The sequence below is a fragment of the Colossoma macropomum genome, unplaced genomic scaffold (genome assembly GCF_904425465.1).
Source record: "Colossoma macropomum unplaced genomic scaffold, Colossoma_macropomum, whole genome shotgun sequence".
In the NCBI taxonomy this organism is placed as follows: Eukaryota; Metazoa; Chordata; class Actinopteri; order Characiformes; family Serrasalmidae; genus Colossoma; species Colossoma macropomum.
Genome location: NW_023494791.1, coordinates 24,127,045 through 24,147,527, shown reverse-complemented (window position 1 = coordinate 24,147,527; position 20,483 = coordinate 24,127,045). Strand labels below are relative to the sequence as shown.

General features: G+C 39.4%; 1 protein-coding gene across 2 annotated transcripts in view; it reads left to right on the top strand.

Moving 5' to 3' along the window:
- march5 (membrane-associated ring finger (C3HC4) 5) overlaps positions 1–20,483 on the top strand; it is a 33,803-nt gene that overhangs the window by 1,009 nt on the left and 12,311 nt on the right. The window contains exons 1-2 of one of the 2 annotated variants that reach the window (XM_036574556.1): positions 1,263–1,475; positions 13,692–13,894. In XM_036574556.1, the coding sequence (XP_036430449.1) occupies positions 1,468–1,475; positions 13,692–13,894 (211 nt within the window). In that variant the 5' untranslated portion in view covers positions 1,263–1,467. Of the gene's footprint in view, positions 1–1,262; positions 1,476–13,691; positions 13,895–20,483 lie in introns of those variants that run through there. The other variant, XM_036574554.1, reaches the window with a different exon arrangement.

Below are 20,483 nucleotides of genomic sequence, written 5' to 3'. Positions count from 1 at the left end.
TCATCCTGACTGTCTCAGGTCTGTTATTCAGTTGTCCTATCGTCATGGCATCACCGGCAGCATGCCTTGCTGGACACTGCAAGATACCAGGCAGAAAACAAAGGCTTTGTACATGAGTAACATTTCAGGTGTGGTTAAGTAGTTCATGTGATGTTAGAAAGCAATTAAAACATAAAAAGAGACATATATTAAGAAGCTTAACATTGTACTGACATCATATCTAAAATCAGCATATTCCATCGCTTAAGCAGATCTTGACTTGTCTTTGGGAATGGAACCTCACTCGACCACCTTACATAACTCTTTTGAAAATATCTGGTCTTCTTTTTGACTTCAGGGAGTGTAGAAATTTACTCTCATTACATAGTTTAATGCCTTTTTAGTATTTCAGGCCGATTATAGATCATTTTAGGGGTAGTTTAGAATGCGTTGTAGCACCCAGACACATAATTTGTAGTTCTGTAGAACATGGGTAATAAAAAGAGGAAAGGTGTACGCTAGTTCCACGTAGTTGTTGTTGGTCCTGTAAGGCATGGACATGGCCCACTGATCCAATGTACCTTGGCCGTGCTCTAATATTGTGTAGTTAAAGGCAAAGCAGCTTAATTCATTGAGGTTGCAAGGTCACCTGTCAAGATCCCTCCGAGGAAGGATCTGGCACCTGGCACCGATAGGTTTTAGAGGAATTTATCCTTAAGTGGCACCTGATTTTGATAAAGAATCCTCCTTTAATGTACTGAAGGCCTAGGCAGCACCCCTTTTACACATATTTAAAAGATGATTGTGCTTTTCTTCATGGTTCATTTGTAATTGCCTAAAAACTCACTGGTCACACCTAACTGTAAACTGTCATAATGACATTGAAATGTAGCCTGGCAAGGGTTATCATGACGTGTTGCTCTTGTTTTAATTCGAGTTTAAGTGGTGCCTGAAGTAGTGTAAGAAACTTGTCCTTACCTTTGCCATTAGTTATACGGTCATCTGGGGGTTTAGCAGATTTGAAATCCCACACATGACTTGGACACATGCGGCTGGTTGCAACTCTAAACATTGTCCAATTTTAGCTTTAAATTGCTTTTTCAATTGTAGTTATTTTCAGTTTTGTTTCATAATAATGTCTAGAAGAACATCAACAATCTTAGTGTTGTAGGAGATATGCGTTCTGCTGTAAGTGGACAGCTTGAGGACCTTTAGTTACCGTAGAGCTGTGGATCACAAATTGTTTCTTGAATTGTCTAAATTTAGGAAGCTTTTTGGTAAACACTCCTGTTGCAGCAATGAGTTATTGATTTGCTGTGTTTTTTTTTGTTTTTTTTTATCCTGTTGTGGGTGGTGCAGGGCCACTCGCTGTGTCCTGACCTTGTCCATGTTTTTTCCACTGAGAGTCGTGTTTGCCAGAAGCTCTATGCTTGCGTCCCTGTGCTGTAAAACAAACCAGATAACTGGACCAGGGACTGGTCAGAACACATGAACAGGCAAGTTTGTTGTTCTCCTTGAAAGCAGAAGGATAACGTAACAGTGTTTAATTTGTTAATTACACACATGACAATTCAGTTACGGTCTACGTTTTGAGCCACTGGGCATTTGTGTTTTCTCATATTTGCGTCTGAAGAAACTGCATTTGGAAGATTAGGTTAATTGTAATTGACAGTAAAAGGAATGAAATTTTCTTTGTCTCTGTCATTTAACTACCATGTTGCATAATAATCTTTTGTAGCACAGGGATATGTCATGTAGTGTGCTTAAAATACGACTGAGAGAGCTTCACATCATGAATATAAGTTGGGTGTTTCACAATGTATTAGTAGGACTGTCACCATTGCTTGATTGAACTTGATTAGAATGTACGTTCTTGATGATTTGGCCATGATTAATTGGCAGGTTAAAAGATGATAATTCAGTAATAAACAGAACCCATTTACATGCATTTTTTTTTGCCTCAGCATGTTTATATATATTTTAATAGTTTTTCCCAAAAGTTGTTTTGGACTCTTTCATGGGTTGTGCATGGACTTTTATTGTTTGTTTTTTTTATTGTTTGATCTCTGATTACTGATTACTCAGCTGTCAGAAAAATCTTTAGATTACTCAATTGCCAATGTAGTCGGTAGTGACAGCCCTAAATATGAATAATAACTCAGTTTGTCATTGTAATGCCATGTATATATTGCTTGTTTCATGCTTTGACATCAAAAGAGTTAATAGTGTAGACCAGCGGTTTCAGGCTTCGGTGCAATCCTAGCCATATTGCTGGACCTACATCACTTAAACCTCCACACGTGCAGAAGCCGACAGTGGCGTGACTGTGTGTTATAGGCAGCCAGTGAGAGGTTACAGTGAGACAGACTCTATCAGCGTCATGCTCAAACCAGAGAAGAGCTCTTATCAAGACCTGCCTACCACCCCCAGCTGCCTTCCTCTGCAATGCAGTCTTTCACTTTCAGAAAGGAGCCGGGCTTGAATCCTGCCTGACCTTTAATGCCAGACTTCCTCAATCACACTTTTCTTATTTTCAACCTCTTTTAGCTCTTTTAGTCTCATTTTGATGGCATTAGACCGCAGCCCTCTTTTTCATCTTCTGAATTAGTAATTTTGGTAGACTTACAAATGTCATATACGTTTCCCCCTCCAAAATTTTGTGAAAAAGTACAAGTCACATTGTGTCTTATGTTGTTGTAGCTTCCAAGTCTGTGTCTGATATTTTTGAGTCCAAGGGATATTTCACAAAGCAAGGTTTCCCTGTTCAGCTGGATAACTTGAGCTGAAGTCCTAAACAGCATTCACTTCTGTCTTTTCATATCCGGCTGGTTGAGAAAACTTGCTTTGTGAAATATCCGCCTTAGACTAACATGGGCTGAAACTGACCCTTTGGTCCTTTGAAATGTCATGCTGCAGTGACCAAATGGCATTAAAAATATAGGTTACATTTGGTTGGCTTGCCAACAAAATCATCATGAAATCAGGATGTGAGAAGTATTATTGAACAGGACCATGTTCTTGACCAAGAACACCGAAACCAGACAGTTCCATAATGCTCTTATTAGGAGCCAAACACAGGAAGGGTAACAAACAAATCAAAGCACTTTGAACACCAGTATTACTGAGGGTTTGCATACGTCATGTAGAGTCTTTCTCATCAGATTGTTTCCATGTGGATTAAACTGGGTGGACAGGAATAATGAGTTTGGTTTTTTTGTCAATTTCATAAGTTTTTCTTTATTTTTGATTTTCTTGGTGAATGGCTTGCACAGCTCACATTCAACTAAAATGTGACTAATTTGTAATGGTAGATGTCTACAAAATAAGTTAAATATCTGCAAACTGCAAAGGTAGCATAGCAATTATACAATTTTTAGTTTGTTAGTTTAAGATTACTAAAAGTCTAGTATTTTTAATGAGGTTTTTAATAACTATTTAAAGTTTAAAGTGTAATAAAGTTAGCATGTTAGTAAAGTTGTGTATGTTTTGAGGAAATTAGATATTTGAAGCTTTTCCTGTAAACAGTATGTTTAGACCAATTTACATTCCTCCTTGCTTTATGCATTTGCAGGTGAAATGTGATCTATAGAGTGTCTTGTGACATTCCCATGGGCTTGTGTTTGTGTGTGTTGGGGATTGGGCTGATCAGGAAAACATGGCTGTTTCTCCAAGTTAAAAGTATTGACATGCATAAGTTCAGAGGGCAGTTAAAAGGAATGAGAGAGCAGTCACCTAAGAATGTCGTCATCAATGAATGAGGCAAATATGTGGGATGCTTAGCCCATTATTAACAAGGCCTGTTTGCACATTGGTTTTGGTCTTGACTAGTTGCACACAGGCATTATGTGAGGCAATTTGTCCATCCATCTGTGCAGAGAGACAATTTAACATAAACAATTTGACACACATGATAAGCATCCAACATGATAAAGAACAAATAACACTGTATTTAATTCACTTCAAAACTGTGGTAGAATTTAGGCCATGTGTTTGGTAATGTTTGCCTGAATATGTACAAACAGCTGTTACTGTTTTGTAATGTTTAGCAAGAAAACAGAAAACATTTCAAACATGGTAAAGCAAAGAACCTGTTTAAACTTGCTATGATCTGTTGGAATTGATATCGTCAGATGTTGCCTACAGTATCCCCATGACTGATGAGCTGTGAAGTTAAAACTGCTTTAAGCTTAATTCATTTAAACCTGTTAGTGATTTTAAGCAACATAATGTCACACATAAAGTGTCCAAAGGGTTTAGACTGCGGTCTTGCAGTGCATTTCAGCATGAGGCTGTGATAACAGGTCTCATATTGATAATAGACGTGGTTTACAGGTAATTTCGCACTGAACTACAGGACTGTTTGTGGATTGTTTGGTTCAGCTCTCATTCAGTTTGACTAAGGTAGGACAGTTAATTATATTGAGCACAACTTTGTGTTTACATTTGTTCCCTGTTAAGCTTTGGTTGGAGATGCTGCATTTGCCAAGTACTCCGCATAGAAGAGTTTGGTGATTACAAATCAAGACAGTCAAAAGAGAGCTCTTCCACAGTCCAAGAGAGCACAAGGCTAAAATCTCTTGGTTTCCTGTAGTGTCGGTCATTTTGGGGCTCCTGTGCATTGAACATCCTTCAGGTTCCCACTGTCATGTGACTCAGGCTCGGTAAAAGAAGCCTTTGTGAGAAGGTTTAAATCCCTTGTTAAGATCTAGATCATAGACTTCTATAGCTATTGCAAAGCGACTGTGGGATGCGTAGTAGCGGTTTATCGATGTCTATACTTGTGTAGACCAACTGTTATTTCCTGTATGTGTGCTGTATGTGGTCAAATACAGCCTTCATAGACTGTGTACTCCCATGATGCAACATTTTGAGAATTTTAAGTACATTTTCTCATCCAGCAAATAAGTAAAAAGGATTTTTAAACTGCTGCATAAATTAAAATACATGAAACAGAGTAATGAATAATTACAGGTTTGAAAGGTTGCAGCAGAGTTCCTCAGGTTAAATTCGGAGGAGGCTTTAGACACTGTAATGTCTGTCTGGGGGGCTCTCACACAGAGAGAGAGAGAGAGTGAGAGGCTTAGGGAGGCACTTTCCATTTTGTTTACTAATTGTAAGCTGTCCTTTAGCTCTGCAGGAGGAGTTTGTAGTGGTCTAGAAGTAAAACTATAATGGATATTGAGCCTGGCTCTTAAGCTAGAGGGTTATCGGTTCCTCAGACCCCTCAATGGTGTAGCTTCTCACTACCTGTGTAGTGTAACTTGGCTGCAGTCAGGTGAAGAGAAAAGTGAGCAGGATCATTTTTCTAACCTGCAGATAGTATCTAATAGACCCTTAGGGTCATATCCTGCAGGTACTGAAATGTTAATGGTAATGAAGAGGTCTGGGACCTTAATGTTGAATGCTGGAGTGAGGTTGCTTCGCTCAGTAACGGTGTTGATTGTAATGAGCTTTAGTATCACAATAGAAAGTAGTCATGTTATGCAGTTGGAACACCCTACTACTCTCACACACAAGTGCAAAGCTTTTTTTGGGGGGCATGATTCTCACTTCTCACCGCTGTCTGATCTGAAAATGGCTGTATGCACTGTAACAGCTCAGAACACTTGTAACAATACCCATATTTTTAGATGCAATTTTAAATCGTGAGGTCAAGGTTTGGTTTGGTTTTCACTGTTTAATTTATTTTATGTTAATGTCCTCTACAGAGCTCAAATTACATACTACACAGGTTTGATTCGGGAAAATACACATTTTATTTCAAAACAGACTATTACAAAGTAACATCTTTGTAAAAATCCTACAAAATTATGAACAGAAGACACTGAACTAAGCTACAAACAATACCTACATACACTATATGTCTAAAAGTAACCAAGCACGTCTAATTACTGAATTCAGATACGTTAAGGAGCACCCTTTACTGACAGTGGTGTTTCAGTGCACATGCACAGTGTGAATAATCTTCGTAGAAGAGCATTGCTTAATAGAATTGGATGCTCGGGAGAAGCTGCACATGAGCCTAAAGTCACCTTGTCCAATGCCAAGCTTCGGCTGGATGGGTATAAAGCCCCCCAGCGTTGGACTGTGAAACAGTGGAACTGCGTTCTCTGGATTGAAGGTGCTCCATCCAGTACCCTTGCGATAAGTTGGATTAGCTTTTGTGATCCAAGACTAATCAGCCTGATCTCACTAATGCTCTTGTGGCTGAATGCAGTCAGATCCTCACAGCAATGTTCCAACATCTGGTGTGAAGCAAAGGGCAGACAAACTCACTATTAAACCCTGTTTAATAGAAGAAATGTTAGATGAGCAGGTGTCTGCACACTTTTAGGATCCAACCAGATGCCTAGCTTTGATACTGTATCTTTAACGAAATTTCATCTGAATTTGCGAGGAGTGGACACATGCCATAAAGATTATGTGGCATATTAGTGTTTCTTTGGACATACTACTAGCATGTTTGATTTTGTCTTCATTTCTTGCATTTCCTGCTTCATTGTTCTACCATTATAACAGATCTAGTTTTTATGTCCAGTTGTGGCTTTTCTGCAGGCCTTCGTACATAATACTGAGCCACAGTGAAGACAGATTTTTTTCTGCTGACCTCAGAGCTGTCTTCTGTTAAAATGGGTAAAGGCTAGGGTATTGGGCTCATGTTGATATGTGTAAAAGTTAAAAAGGATTATTTTTGTCAAGCTGATCCCAGATCATCTTTTTCAGACTGTAATTTGAGTGAAAATAACCTGAGCGTTAGCCGCTTATCCCTGTCCTACTGTCACACATCCCAAAAGAGATTTAGGCTTAGTAAGTTCCCACAGTCATTAAAGTCACAATTTCTGACTTGAGCACAGCAGCACTGGCATTAGACCTTAATGAGATGAGGGATGGGGCAAGGAAGTGCAATCTTGTTTTCATTCTTCGGATTGAAATTCTTCATTCATATATTGTGATACAGGCTTCTTGGTGCAGTGTTCACACAAATCACGCAATCACTTTTTTTCATTATTTTACAAAGAGAGAAATAAGGAGCATTGTTAGTTTAAAAGTAAATGTAAAATATTTGAATAAACATTTATCCATTCTACATGGTAGCCTTTCTCTGATCCATGAATACAGATATGGTGTATTCGCTTGGCTGTCCTCCATTTTTGTTTACTGCATTCAGTGAAGACCCTTGATAAGCTGATCTTTGCAGATGTTTGAATGAATTATGAAATATAATGTAGTTGGCTAATAAAGAAGCTTTACAAAGTTTAATTTATTAGGATCATAGTTTTATTCACATATAAAAGAAACATCTTTGTTCATGGGCAGTGCTACTGACTGAGCACCAAGCGCCTATGGATATGTTTCTTTCAGGATGTAGTTGTACTGTGTCCATCTCTAGGGCTTGCCATCATACAGATCATCTCTAAATACAGCAAAGACTGCAGGGCTCCAGTCTAATGCCGCCCCATCGTCCTGGGGACGATAAAAATAGTACAGGGAGCAATGTTTATACTCTTTTTGGACACTTCAGGGATGATTAGCTTGCGCGCAAAAACTAAACACTTAATGCCGTCCATGCCTACCCCAACTATAGCAATGTTCGGTCCAGAAACTGTTTTTGAATTACTTTTAGTGGCATTTTTTAACCCTCTATTGCACGATGTTGCCTCAGGGCAACAAACTAATTTTCCTTTACAATAACATTATACACATTTAAGGCAATGACAGGGTAAACAATAAAGGAAAGAGTTCGAATAAGTCTATAAAAGCATGTACTTGTTCACACTATCTCATTTCTATCTACTTTCTTTTTTTATTGCTCTCATAAGGTGTACAGTAGAGGGTTGTATTAAATTTCTGCCAGCATAATATAAATTTCTATCAGCCTGTCACTGGGAATACCAATGTAATTTTAGCATGAAGCTAATGATCATTTCCCTTCATAATTTTATTTAACATGCTCTACCTTAATCATGGACAATTAGAGCCTGGAGCAGACATTTCAGTATAATTTTTGAGAATTTTTACTTTGTTTTTTGGATTTTTACAGTCTCTCTAGAATCTTTTTGAATATGATAATACAGACTAGCTGAGTGCTTTTTGTGTTCAGTGATAATTGAGTCTCACAGCATCCGAGCGTTCAACCCTTTCAGACTCAAATTATGTTCCTGGATATAAATTATTTCAAACTTTGTTCCAGGGTTGATCTCGCTCCATTTTAATTCTGAAGGCAGCCATAATGATAGTAAATCAAATGTTAGTAATTGTTTAGAATCGCTATTTATTAGCTATTTCAGCTTACTATTATGCTTATAATAGTGCTGGTTCTGAAGAGCAGGGACGATCCAGTATTAAAATATACTAATTTTAAGAGTTCTGAATTTGACTTTAAGAGTCTGAATTTACGGACATTTGTGATGCATTTCAAGAACGCGGTTCATTAATTTTTAAAACATTACATATTTAGTTAGAGCTTTTGATTTACATACTCTTGTAGACACACTTCTGTACACGTAAATGTATTTATGGATCATATGTGTTTGTATGCATTGTGCGTCTGTACATGGGTGTGGGTGTGGTGGTGTGTGTGTGTTTGTAAGCATGTATTTGGTGTATTGTTATCTGACTTCATTTTTGAGAATTCATAATATGGAATTACACATTTTAGAGAATAATGTTATGAAAACAAACCAGTTTAACATTTTAGATGGGCAGTTTTCACTTTGAGATGGCTGAATATTTTTCAGGACGGTTCTGGGACGGTTTTGTTAGTCTGGAGCCCGGGACTGTCATTGACTTTTAGACTCTACTGTGGATTACGACATCTAATCTGCTGCATTGAAACACTACTATTATTCTGTAAAGACAAAGAACTCCAGATACTGTTTTACTGGCTTGATTTGTTACAGTTCATCATTACTGATAATCTTTGTGTTTACACCTTAATGAAAGGTGCACTAGATGTAGATGTGAACCCTTAAAATTTAGAGCTGTCTTTTCTTTCCATATAGACCTATATGTATTACATGGTATCTGTGCATTATCTACCGGGGGGCAAAGAGGCCACAGCAGGCCCAGGCTTGAGTTTCTCAGGGAGGATAGCATTTCTGTGCTGTTGTATCGGAGGCTGTCATGATGGAGGCCAGGTTACGGGAACAGGAGTAAGAGCTGCTTGGAGAACGTTGAGAAGCTTTTCTTTGTTCCTCTTGTGAAGACGTCTGTCCGCTTTCCCCCGTTAGGGCTGCAGGTCATTTTCAGGTGATCTATTTTCATTTGGGGCTTTTTGTTCTTCTCTGCCTATTGGTCAGTTTTGGAGAGCTGTCAACATTGCAACTTCTCAGACTACTCAGTGATATACGCGAAGCTCCTTCTGTCAAACATGGTGCTTTATGTTGACCACATATGGGACGAAGAGGGCTAGACACAAGCTACTGTACACTGGCTTATTTAGAGGTTGTTCACTTCCCTTTTGAGAGAAACTTCAGAACGTACTATTAGAAGGTGGTATTGTGGAAATTGTCCTTTGACCAGGAGTGAGTGACTCAGTTCTGGACGTATCTAGATCATTAAAATGGAAGTGTTAAATGACAACACTCATCTTATTTTGTCTCATGTGGTCACCCTATGGCCTTTTGGTCCAACTTGCACTGGAGGTTAATGGTTTCGGCATGATAAGAGGAAGGAACTGCTCTCTTAAGTCATTTGAGCGGCTCTGCCTCACTCATGTTTTATTCAGGACCACAGGATGGAAAGAATCACCTGAGAGAGTGGCCGAGTGAGGTGGAGAGCAGCAACTGTCCTCCTGCTCCCCCACCGGAGCAGCGCTCATTGGGATGGACAGTGCTGACAGAGGACCAGAGATTTGCCCTGCATTATTTATAGCCAGCCTGAGCTTTTAATTATAAATGCAGTATTATGCGATTGGGCTGAGCCATATCCGACTCTCCCTGGCATCCTGTAGCAGGCTGATGAAACCGCAGCCCAGCATGGTTGGAGAGCGGAGGGAGAAAGGAGACTTCACTTTGGGAAATGACAGATAAAGTACAAAAATATAAATATTATGAGAGATCATAATTGTTTATCTCATAGATAGCAATAAAATAATGACACCACTTATTCTGTATTTGGATGTAATCTCTTCACAACGTACACAGTAATACATTTCATTAATGTTTATGAACATGACGTCTTATTTTTTAATATAATTCTTGTAGTTTAATAGAATAACTAGTTCAGTGCTCTGATTACACTTGATTACTTAGGCTTAAGCAGCCTAAGTTTGTGCCAGAACTGACATGACATTGCAGCAAAGCGGAACATATTTAGAGTGCTCTGTACATGCTTGTAGTGTAGCTTGTGGCAGGAAGCGATAAATATACTTGAAACTTTGGGTGTGGTGACTGCATGCCCCTACTGTTTTCATTAGAGTTGTTCACCCAGCACTTGAATGCACTTCGAATGTTCGCAGTCGACCATTATGTGACTGTGTAGGACCATGCATGCGGTCAATGTGAGAGCCACACTGATAACCCAGCGGTGCGGTGCAGACGCTGAGTGGCTACTGCCTTTGATCCAAAAAGCTCTTCATTTAGCTCTTCTAAAATAAAAACCACTGATGTTTACTGTTTGTTTTCTGTCAGTTAGCCTGTATCTTCTCCCAAAATGTTTAATGCTGGATGATTTCAAAATGGATTAAATCTAATAAGGCAGGGTTGCAGGTATTTTTCCACTGCAGAAATTGTTCCAACATCTGTTGACCTTCACACTCACTTAATTTCTGAGTTTTGACGCTTAGTCACGCTGTCATTTATGGACACCTCTGGCTATGTGTAATCATTAATTGATGCATTTCGCACATCGGATGTGCTTCTCCTAATTGGACTTATGTGGGATTCATCCGCACATGCGCTCAAAAATGGCGTATGCTTTGCTGATTATCAGCATATGACAAATCATTCATTTGGATGAAGCGTTCTGCTCCCACACTCTCCAGTAATTACAGTTTAGGTGGAGATTGTGTACAGAATGGAGATTAATCATTGTTTCAGTCAGCCAGTGAAATGCCAAATGCTCAAGGTTCAGTGTAATTAAGGAAATAGGAATGTAAATGTCACGCTGGCAGAATGAAAATAAACAGCTGTGGAAATTCAGGCCGCCGGCGCACAACAGGCAGATGATAGATTGAAACGGGCTCTTTTTCTGACTGTTTAGCCGTATGGTCAGAACTCTGTTGGCAGCAATAAATAATGCAAATTTAAAGGTACTTTTAACCACATATATGTACGCTTGAGTGTGCTCTATGAAGCATTATCAGGTGTTTATGTCCCTGTTCCTAGAAGTGACTGGTTCAGTCAAGCATGGCTGTTATGTAGATTATGTAGATTACGAGAGCAGTCTCTTGCCCTCTTGCCTGCAAAGTTAAGCATGTGCAAATGCAAGAAAACTCAAGGAAGAGTATGTAAAACAGCTTAACTAAAGCTAGTGGTAAATAGTGTCATTTGCATATGGTAATTGGTGCCAATGTTGAAGTGGCATTAGTATTACAATTTTCAGCACAGGCTACTAAAAAAAGATGGAGTTATGGGAGATTAAGCTCTCAATGAAGAGCCATGTAGCCATCATGCGTTCTGCAGCAGTGAGAGTCGTGTCACGCTTTTCACATGAACAAAGCAGATTTTTTTTCTTCCTTTCTCTTTCGTTTTCTGTGCTTTTGTTTATTGAGCTGTCACATCAGACATTCTATGACTCATAAGCTCTTATTCATGTTAGCCTAGTTATTAGTGCTGTTTTCTCCTGCCCTCTGTGTGTTGCCCGTGGAATTATGAAAAGGGCCAAAAATTACATCACCTCAATCAAAATGCGTAAACGCCAAATGCATGTATGCCAAATTTTTTTTATAGTGTACGATTTTTGCCAATCGTACAGCTAACCCTGCAGCCATGATTGAGAATCTGTGAACCGAAGTCTCTTGAACCAATATCCAGTCTGATTCATCACATCAAGTTCATCCAAGTATGGCATAATAGCGCATGGTGTGCTGATGAGCAGATGAGAAACGAGCTGAAGGAGCCAAAAGCGAAAATAGTTGAGGAGTTCTCCAGAGTGAAGCATCATGGGAGTTAAGGCTTGGCAGAATTCCATCTATGCATCACCAGAGGAACTTGGCCAGACTGGCTTGTCCAGACCCTGTAGACCAGGTGTGTCCAGATCTGGTTCTGGAAGGCTTTAATCCACACCGTAGGGATTTCCTTAATCAAACACACCTGATTCAACACTACAGTTAATTACCAGGTTCAGTAGGTGTGCTTGAGCTCGGAAATCACCAAACTATGTTGGGCTTCAGCCTTATAGAACCAGAAATAGACATCCCTGTTATAAAAACATAAGTGCAGAGGTGAACTACATGCAGCATAAGCTTTTCTAAAAGCTGCTATAAAATGGTGGTGCAAGAACAAGCTTTTATCAAAAGCAAACATCCTAGCAGAACCTGCTGGTACACTGTAACCATTTGTGTCCATACTGCAGTTCCACTGTGCACAATGAATAGCTGTGCTTTTGGATAGGATTATTTTCTTGATTTTTATTCGTTGGATTGATGCTCTGACCTCTATTCTTGGATCAAGCAGAAGGCAGGAAATTGCATTTATTGGACGGTGGCACGTGGTCCTCACCAAATCCGCCTTTGATGAGTTTAGAGGGCTTTCTTTTCTCTGTTTTTCTTTTCCTCTTGTCTTTCACCTCATAGATTTTTCCTGTGAGGCTGAGCTAATGATCTTGTTTAACTTGTGCTTAGTCACTGACCCAGAATGCTGTGCTGCTTTTCAGTGCTGCTCTGTGCTGATTTTCTCTCTCTCTCTCTCTCTCTCTCTCTCTCTCTCTCTCTCTCTCTCTCTCTCCCCATGCTTCTTTCTCTGTGTCACTCCTGTCCTCCCTCTGTTTTTTCTCTCTTTGTCTTTCTCTCTTGCCCCCTTGCTCTTCCCATGTTTGCTTAAAAGCAGGTAGATCTGTCAGTGACTTACATTTTGGTTGCCCCTGCCTCTCATGAGACAGAGCCCTGACTTGACCCCTTTTTCTGCTTTTGCAAAAGGATCTTTACTTTGCTGCTTGCGCAGACCTACACTCTTGGCTCTCTTTCACTACTCTCTGTTTCAGAAACCAGCAGATATTAACTTACACACTTTTACAGCACCAGTAGGCACAGACAATACAGCCGCAGGCTTTCATAGCCATCCGCTGAGTAAAGAAAACAGTTATTGAGATTAATCCTAGACTAGCAGGCATATGGTCAGACTTGCACATTACAGAGGACTCACAGTTTAATGTGGACAACCCTGATTATCTGACAGGATGTAGACCCAAATCTAAGTCCAAAGGTAGTTGGTAATTCTGCTTTGAATAGGTCTGTAAATGTGTCTGCTGGAGGCTGCTGTTGGGATTAGGCTCAAGTCCCATCAGTTCTTCCAGGATATGGTGATGTTTTCAGGGCTGTTTGGCCATTTTGGCGGCTCTCCAGATGTACATTACCTCCTCCTCTCCTCCTTCGCTGGCAATGCAGCTCTACTCTCGTCTAGATTGTAATCAAAGTCAGTTCGATACATGATTTATCTGTAACTGCTGTACTCTACTGCTGAATTCTAAGAGATGAATGAAACGCATTCATTGCATTTGTGTATGTTTCTATATGTATGTATCATCGGCTTCTCTGTCCTTCTCTCCTGCAGGAGTTGCTGGGTGTGTTTTGCCACAGATGAGGACGATCGTACAGCTGAGTGGGTTCGACCGTGCCGATGCCGTGGCTCCACTAAGTGGGTGCACCAGGCCTGCCTGCAGCGCTGGGTGGACGAGAAGCAGCGGGGCAACAGCACAGCCCGTGTAGCCTGTCCTCAGTGCAATGCAGAGTACCTCATCGTCTTCCCCAAGCTTGGTATGTTGAATACTGCGGCAAAGTTTTACTTAGTAAGCAGCCAAAAAAATAAAAAACAGAAAATCGAAGAGCAAAATGGTCGACTGAAGCAAGTACTTGGGTACTCTTAAAGCAAAAGTGCAATGGTCTGAATAAGAGCAGGTTATTCAGGATTAGCGCTTGGTTCACTGACATTTTTAAAGACTTTGTTTTTTATGATTGCACTAAAAGGGCCTTAGCTGAAAACCAGCCTTCAAGTTACAGCAATTCTTAACTGGGGTTTTAATATGCGTAGAGTCAGCTAAGGTGCCCAGTGCTTTTCAGGACAAAAAGACTCACTTTAAAAACTCCCTGTATAATTAGTTTGCACCACCAGTCTGGCGGAAAGGGCAGAGAGAAAATAGGACAGTTTTGTCACAGGGATTTTCCATGTATTCTTTTTAACAGCCTCAGAAAGTTTGGCCCTGATGTCTGATACGTCTCACCTGAAAGGTGTATCTTTTTTTACAACATGTCCCCATGACTGCACTGTGGCATTAACCCCCCTTACACACACACACACACACACACACACACACACACACACACACACACACAAACTGCAGTGAATACCCTTTGCTGACCCAGCCAACAATGCCTTCTCCAAAAACAATCCAGAGTTGTCCTGAGGAGGTCCCTATCCACTAACCTCTTTCGACAATTGAACATTGCAAGGGCAGATCTCAGAAATGTGATTGAGATGTTTGAGAGAACAGGAGCTTTCTAGTAGTATTTACAGGATTTTGAACATTTGCATGTAAGAATACCAGTTGCTGGAAATGCTAAGATGCACAAGGCTACCATCTATGTACACTGTGTTCTCTGCGACTGACTAATCACAATACATAGCAAATAAATACTCGAAAATGAGATATTGCCCATGTTATGCTGCCCTAATCCATTCAATTCTGAGTCCAGCGCCTAAGCCACTTACAGCTAAATGGTCTATGTGTGCTCCAGTCCATCATGAAGAAAACTCTTCACGTGGAGATGTCTATAACTGCAGTGATATGTTGATGTTATCAATGAGAATTTTCTTAATTGATGTGTAATTATTTAGTGACATGTCCTTTTAGACAAATTAGAGAGAACACTGTGATTAAATTGCATTATAAATGTGAGGTTCAAAAATGGCTATCTTGACAGGTCTACCAAGTTTTTAAGCTATCACTGGAACAAAGCAGTGTGGTCAAATCTTATTTAGACAGAGCCATCAATGATGGTGTAATAAAGTGATGTGATCACTGGCACATTATATCATTATTGCATTTATAGCTGACAAGGTTAATATTAACTTATGTGTTAGCCTGGCCCAATGTTCAGTGATCACATATAGAGTGACCAGTCATAAAATGCCTGAGCTAAGTACCAGGTAATGAACAGAATAATTAGCCTACTGACCTCCAGCTCACTTTGGAAAATGGGAATTCTATTTTGCCTTCCTCTCCCAGCCAAACTCTCCTTTTTAAATACTTATTTTATATACTTATAAATATATATATATATTTTTTTTTCAAAATAGAACAGAATTCTAAGGCTTTTTAATATTTTTTCTTGGCCAAAAAGAAGGTCAGTGTTGTCGTTTTCTTGTGTTCTTGATCTGTTGCCTGAAAATCTTTGTCATATAATCAGACCTGCAGCATAACTGAATTTGCACAGTATACCGTACAATTTGGCCATAATTGTATGTGCAGATTTGTATGCAGCGGGCTTAAGATGGTTCACTTTCTTCATTAGAGTGAAAAAAGGAAGGTTCCTAGTAAAATGTATTTAGTCATCTTGCTGACACAACGGGGTCTTCATCAGGCATAACAGGGTCTCGGCTACATGTCAGACGTTCAGTAAACCCTTCAGCGCTTTCAAAATACAAACCTCCACTCTGGGTCAGCTCTGTCGGCTTACAGTTTTGAAGGAGGAACAGTGCTTTAGAATAAGGTAACATTATCTGTCAGAGCTGTTGTGCGTTGCATGGTTACTGGTACATTGTGGTCAAAGTGATCCATAAGCAGTAGGCCTGAGTGTTACTTTGTGCACAGCTTTTCTCTGCCGGTGGCAGTAAACAGGGCACTGGGGTATTTTTAGAGCGCTTGCTGTGTTGCCAGTCATGGTGTGCTATATTTGCCATACTGGACTCACCAGCAGGCTAGAGCACAGTGTCCAGTGCACATTCCGTCACTGTAGTTATATTCTCCATGGCTATATATGTATCATGACTGGATTTGCTGACTTTTAGATTGTATATGATGCATGATTTGTGTGGTAAAGGGAGATATACTAAACAAATGTTTATGAACTATATAAAATATATATCAACGTCACAGGACGTCACAGCCGTAAGTGGACATTTTGATTAGCACACAATGTTATTTACAGTTGTACTTTTATATTTGATAAAAATGGAGAAGAATAAAATACTAATTGTTTTGTGTGCAAAAGTTTACTTAAAAGGACATCCTAATAAGTATTTAGTAACGCCCCTTTGGCAGATATCACAGCTTGTAAAAGGCTTTTCTAGTCAGCTAGGCGTCTTTCTGTTGTTTAGGGAATTTTCACCCCTATTCCTTGCAGAACACTTCTAATTCTGCTATATTCTTTGGCTATCTTGCATGCACAGCATGTGTAAGGTCTGCCTACAGATTTTCAATGATATTCACGTCAGGGGACAGTGAGGGCCATTCCAATAGTTTTTGCATACTGTTCATGGTAGATTTTGAGGTATGTTTTGGATCATTGTCCTGTTGTAGAAACCAGCCTCTTTTCATCTTCAGTTTCTAAACCGACGATGTCGCATTTGCTTACAGGATTTACTGATATTTAGCAGAATCTATTCCTCCATCTACTAATGCAAGGTTTCCTGTGCCAAACATACCATGATTGTAGCCACAGACATCCATTTTTACTTCATCTGTGCACAACACTTGTTTCCAAAATGTTTCTGGCTTATCTAAATGCATACTTCAGATGTTGACTTTTGTGATGAGGTATGGTAAGGTTTTCTTCTGATAATTCTTCTATACAAATCAAGTTTGTGCAGGTCTTTTGCTGTCATATGGGGGTTTTGCTTTGCCTTTCTAGCCAGCATACAAGCAGTTCTGTTTGAGTTTTCTTGGTCTTTCAGATCTTGCCTTGACTTCCACATTTCCCTTAACTGCCATTTCTTAATGACATTTGGGACATTGGAAATTGGGAAGTGGAAGTGCTTTGATATCTTCTTTTATATCCTTCCCCTGCTTTGTAGGCATCAATTAGGTTCATTTTCAGATCCCTAAACATCTGCTTAGAAGAACCCATGATTAATGAGAGTTAGCACAAGGTTTGAAATGTCAGATGATTTATTACACTCTGAAATTGTCATCAGCTGACAGTTCCTAGTGCTATTCTTGACCTGCCTAATCAGTCCTAACAAGTAATTTAGGGTTCACTAACATAATTAAGTTTAGACAATGTAAGGGTGCCCAAACTTTTACACATGCCACAATTGTATTTATAGATTGATTTACACTATTTCTTAAATTAATCAAATATTAGGAAAGTCTGCACTCACATTTACAGAAAAGTGTTGCTTTTTATAATGGTTTGTGGCAGAGGTTGTTTTCTAAAAATCAACAAAATATCATTTGGCCAGGTTTGCCCAAACCTTTGCATACGACTATGTGTTTGCATTAGGGCTGTCACTGCTGATTATATTAATAGTTGAGTAATTTACCGATTACTCGATTAATCATCAAAACAATCAGAGGAAAAGCCCCAACATTAAAAATGGACTAAACCAAACAATTACAGAATTTCAGAGTACCTTACTGTAAAGATAAGCTAGGAAGCCATTAAAAAGACATTAAAACAGAGTCAGAGAGTGACTAAGCCTGGTCCTGGAAGACATTTTCCGTTCAGTCGAGAATCAACCTTTAGAGTATTCCAGGACAAGTCCCGGTCTGGAAAACTGAAACCTATATGGCAAAAAAATTACACAAATGGGTGTGTCCAGCACGTTCTCTTTCTTACTGTAAGACAGCCCAGTAGGAGAATTTAAAATATGCATTGTCTTCATGCAAGGTGCCAACTAATAACTGCTGATTCATCGAGAAGGTAGATTAAAAAAAAATAATAATAATCAAGTAATTATGGCAGCCCTAGTTTGCATTGATGACGCATACTACCACTTGCTATCCAGTTGGATCTGGTAGGAAGTAGCCTTTCTTTTTAGATTAAATGTCTTTCTAAGACATTAATCTGATGGTATGTGTAATGAACATCCTCTACAGAGCCTTAGCTAAGAATGTGCATGTTCTTTCCCCACATTCGTGCCAATCTGCACTGGGGATTTTATTCTGCAGTGTGCTTTCTGAAGGCCATCTCTGATTCTAGTTATCCCTGCACTAGTCTGCTGTGTGATCTTTCTCTTTCCCATTTTTTGTCCCCTTGTGCTCCAGACACTTTCAGTCCATATGTAAAATTGATCAGACTGCGTGTTAGCTTAGCAGCCTGCTTTTCCTGAAGTTCTTTCTTTCTCTTTCTTTCTTGTCAGCCTGTCTATCTGGGTGTCTCTCTGGTTCATATTGGTTTATTTGTGGATAATGCTGCTTGTCACTCCACCTCCTCGACTGTGGCCAGCTGTGAAATTGCACTGCATGTGTTCTCCGTTCACCTTCAGAAAGAAAAAAGGGAGGGATAGAAGAAGGAGACAGAATGAGAACAAGGGAGGGCCACCTTTGTCTCCTTTTCTAAGAGCTAAACTTTCCCAAGCTGTGAAAGCTTCTCTGACAAGTTCTGGCTTGGGTGTCTGCCAATGAATATTTGATTTGGGACTTGATTTACTTGAAGAAAGAGACTTTCCGGAGCTGAACAAGAAGCATGCTGCTAGAGGATGGACAGAGGAAAGAACAGCTTCACCGTTAACAAAAAATGACATGGAGAAATAGCATGTGTTGCACTGGAGATGGAGGAATTCAGTGATTGAGCTTTGTTACTGTTGTAAAGCTCATCTTTGACATTCTAGTTATAAAGAATATTTCTGCATAATTCGGTCATTAGGATACAGAGTCTTCCAGAGTGGTTTGATATGAAATGGGGCACTGTGAAGAAACTTACTAACTCTGATTTCTTTACACTGGTGGTGGTGGAGACCAGGGGGCGCAGTGTCTACATTGCAAATATAGCCATTTTATTTACTTTCCCAATCAACCAGTGAACCTATACATGTCTTCCTAATTGTTAATGTTAAAATGTTAAAAATAGCACTAAATTTGGAAGAAATATGTTTCATTTGGAGATTATTATGCCTTACAACACCCTGCATGCACCAGTCCAGCGTGAATGGACTTTTTAAAAAACGGTTTTAGGTTTAATCTTTTCAAAGCTATTGTAAAGCAGAGTCTTACGCATCATGCAGCATGTGTGCAACCATTTCATGTGTTTTTCTTTAGAGGCATTAATCTCTTTAGATGTCTCCTAGTACCACTGCTGTCAACAATTCTGACTGAATGATTTTGTTCACATCTTTAAGATTTAATTATGCCAAAAAATTAGAAAAATCAACGGAACTTCCCTTTTAGAGTGGTCATTAGACATTTTCATGATACTTGATTTATATCATGTCAAGTGTTTAGGAAAAAAAAATGTTCAATAAGGAACATGAAAACTAATATGACTGGTAAAAAAAAATAATAAAATAAGGAAGTGGCACAATGGGATGGTATTCAATCAGCTGCTTGTTACTATGCAGTTTATGCTGTACCATATACTGGTTATTATTTACAGGTTCCCTATAATTGGTCTGAATCTGTCTTTGATGCATACAGTATCGGTGTATGTAAAAGTACTGTCAATATCCACGATACACTGCGAAAGGCATATTCTGATGTAATGTGATAACATTATCATATCATTATATTATTATTATCATAAACAAAAAACAATAGGACCAACTGAGTCGATAATAAATAAGAACTGCTTACACAAAAACATACTAAAATGTTTACAGTATATAGGCTACAGAATGTGCCTATGAATTCCAACGTCCTCATCACTAAGAACATTTGGTCATTCAAGGCTTTGAATTCCATGTTTTTAGTCATACCTGCACTTTGAAAATGTGGCTACAGATGGCTTAGTTGTGCTAGCAGCAATTTTCCTTTCTTTTTCTCTTGTTTTGCTATTTTCTGCATGTTGAGTGGGATGTCATGTTATCAGGTGTTATCAAACCTGTAATGTGGACGTTCTTGAGTGCCATAGCTTGTCTTGATACTGGTCACCTGATTTCTCATTTGAGTGTTTTTAGCCTGAATTCAGTGAAGCAGTTGTTTGTCTGGCTTGCATTGCGCATGAAGACAGACTGCTAAATAATTGCCCCATACTGAGAGAAGGATGCTGGTGGTTCCATCCCAGCAAACAGCTCCACATCCTGCTTACTCACTACACACAGACCCCCCTGAGTTTTGTGTGGGTGTGCGTTTTTGTGTGTGTTTAGGTCAGTCAGGCCGCAGCAGGGGAATGCTAATCTAATTCATTTCTAGCCTGGATCTCATGAATCACCCAAAACTTGAGTCTAAAAATAATCCTGCAGTTGGACAGC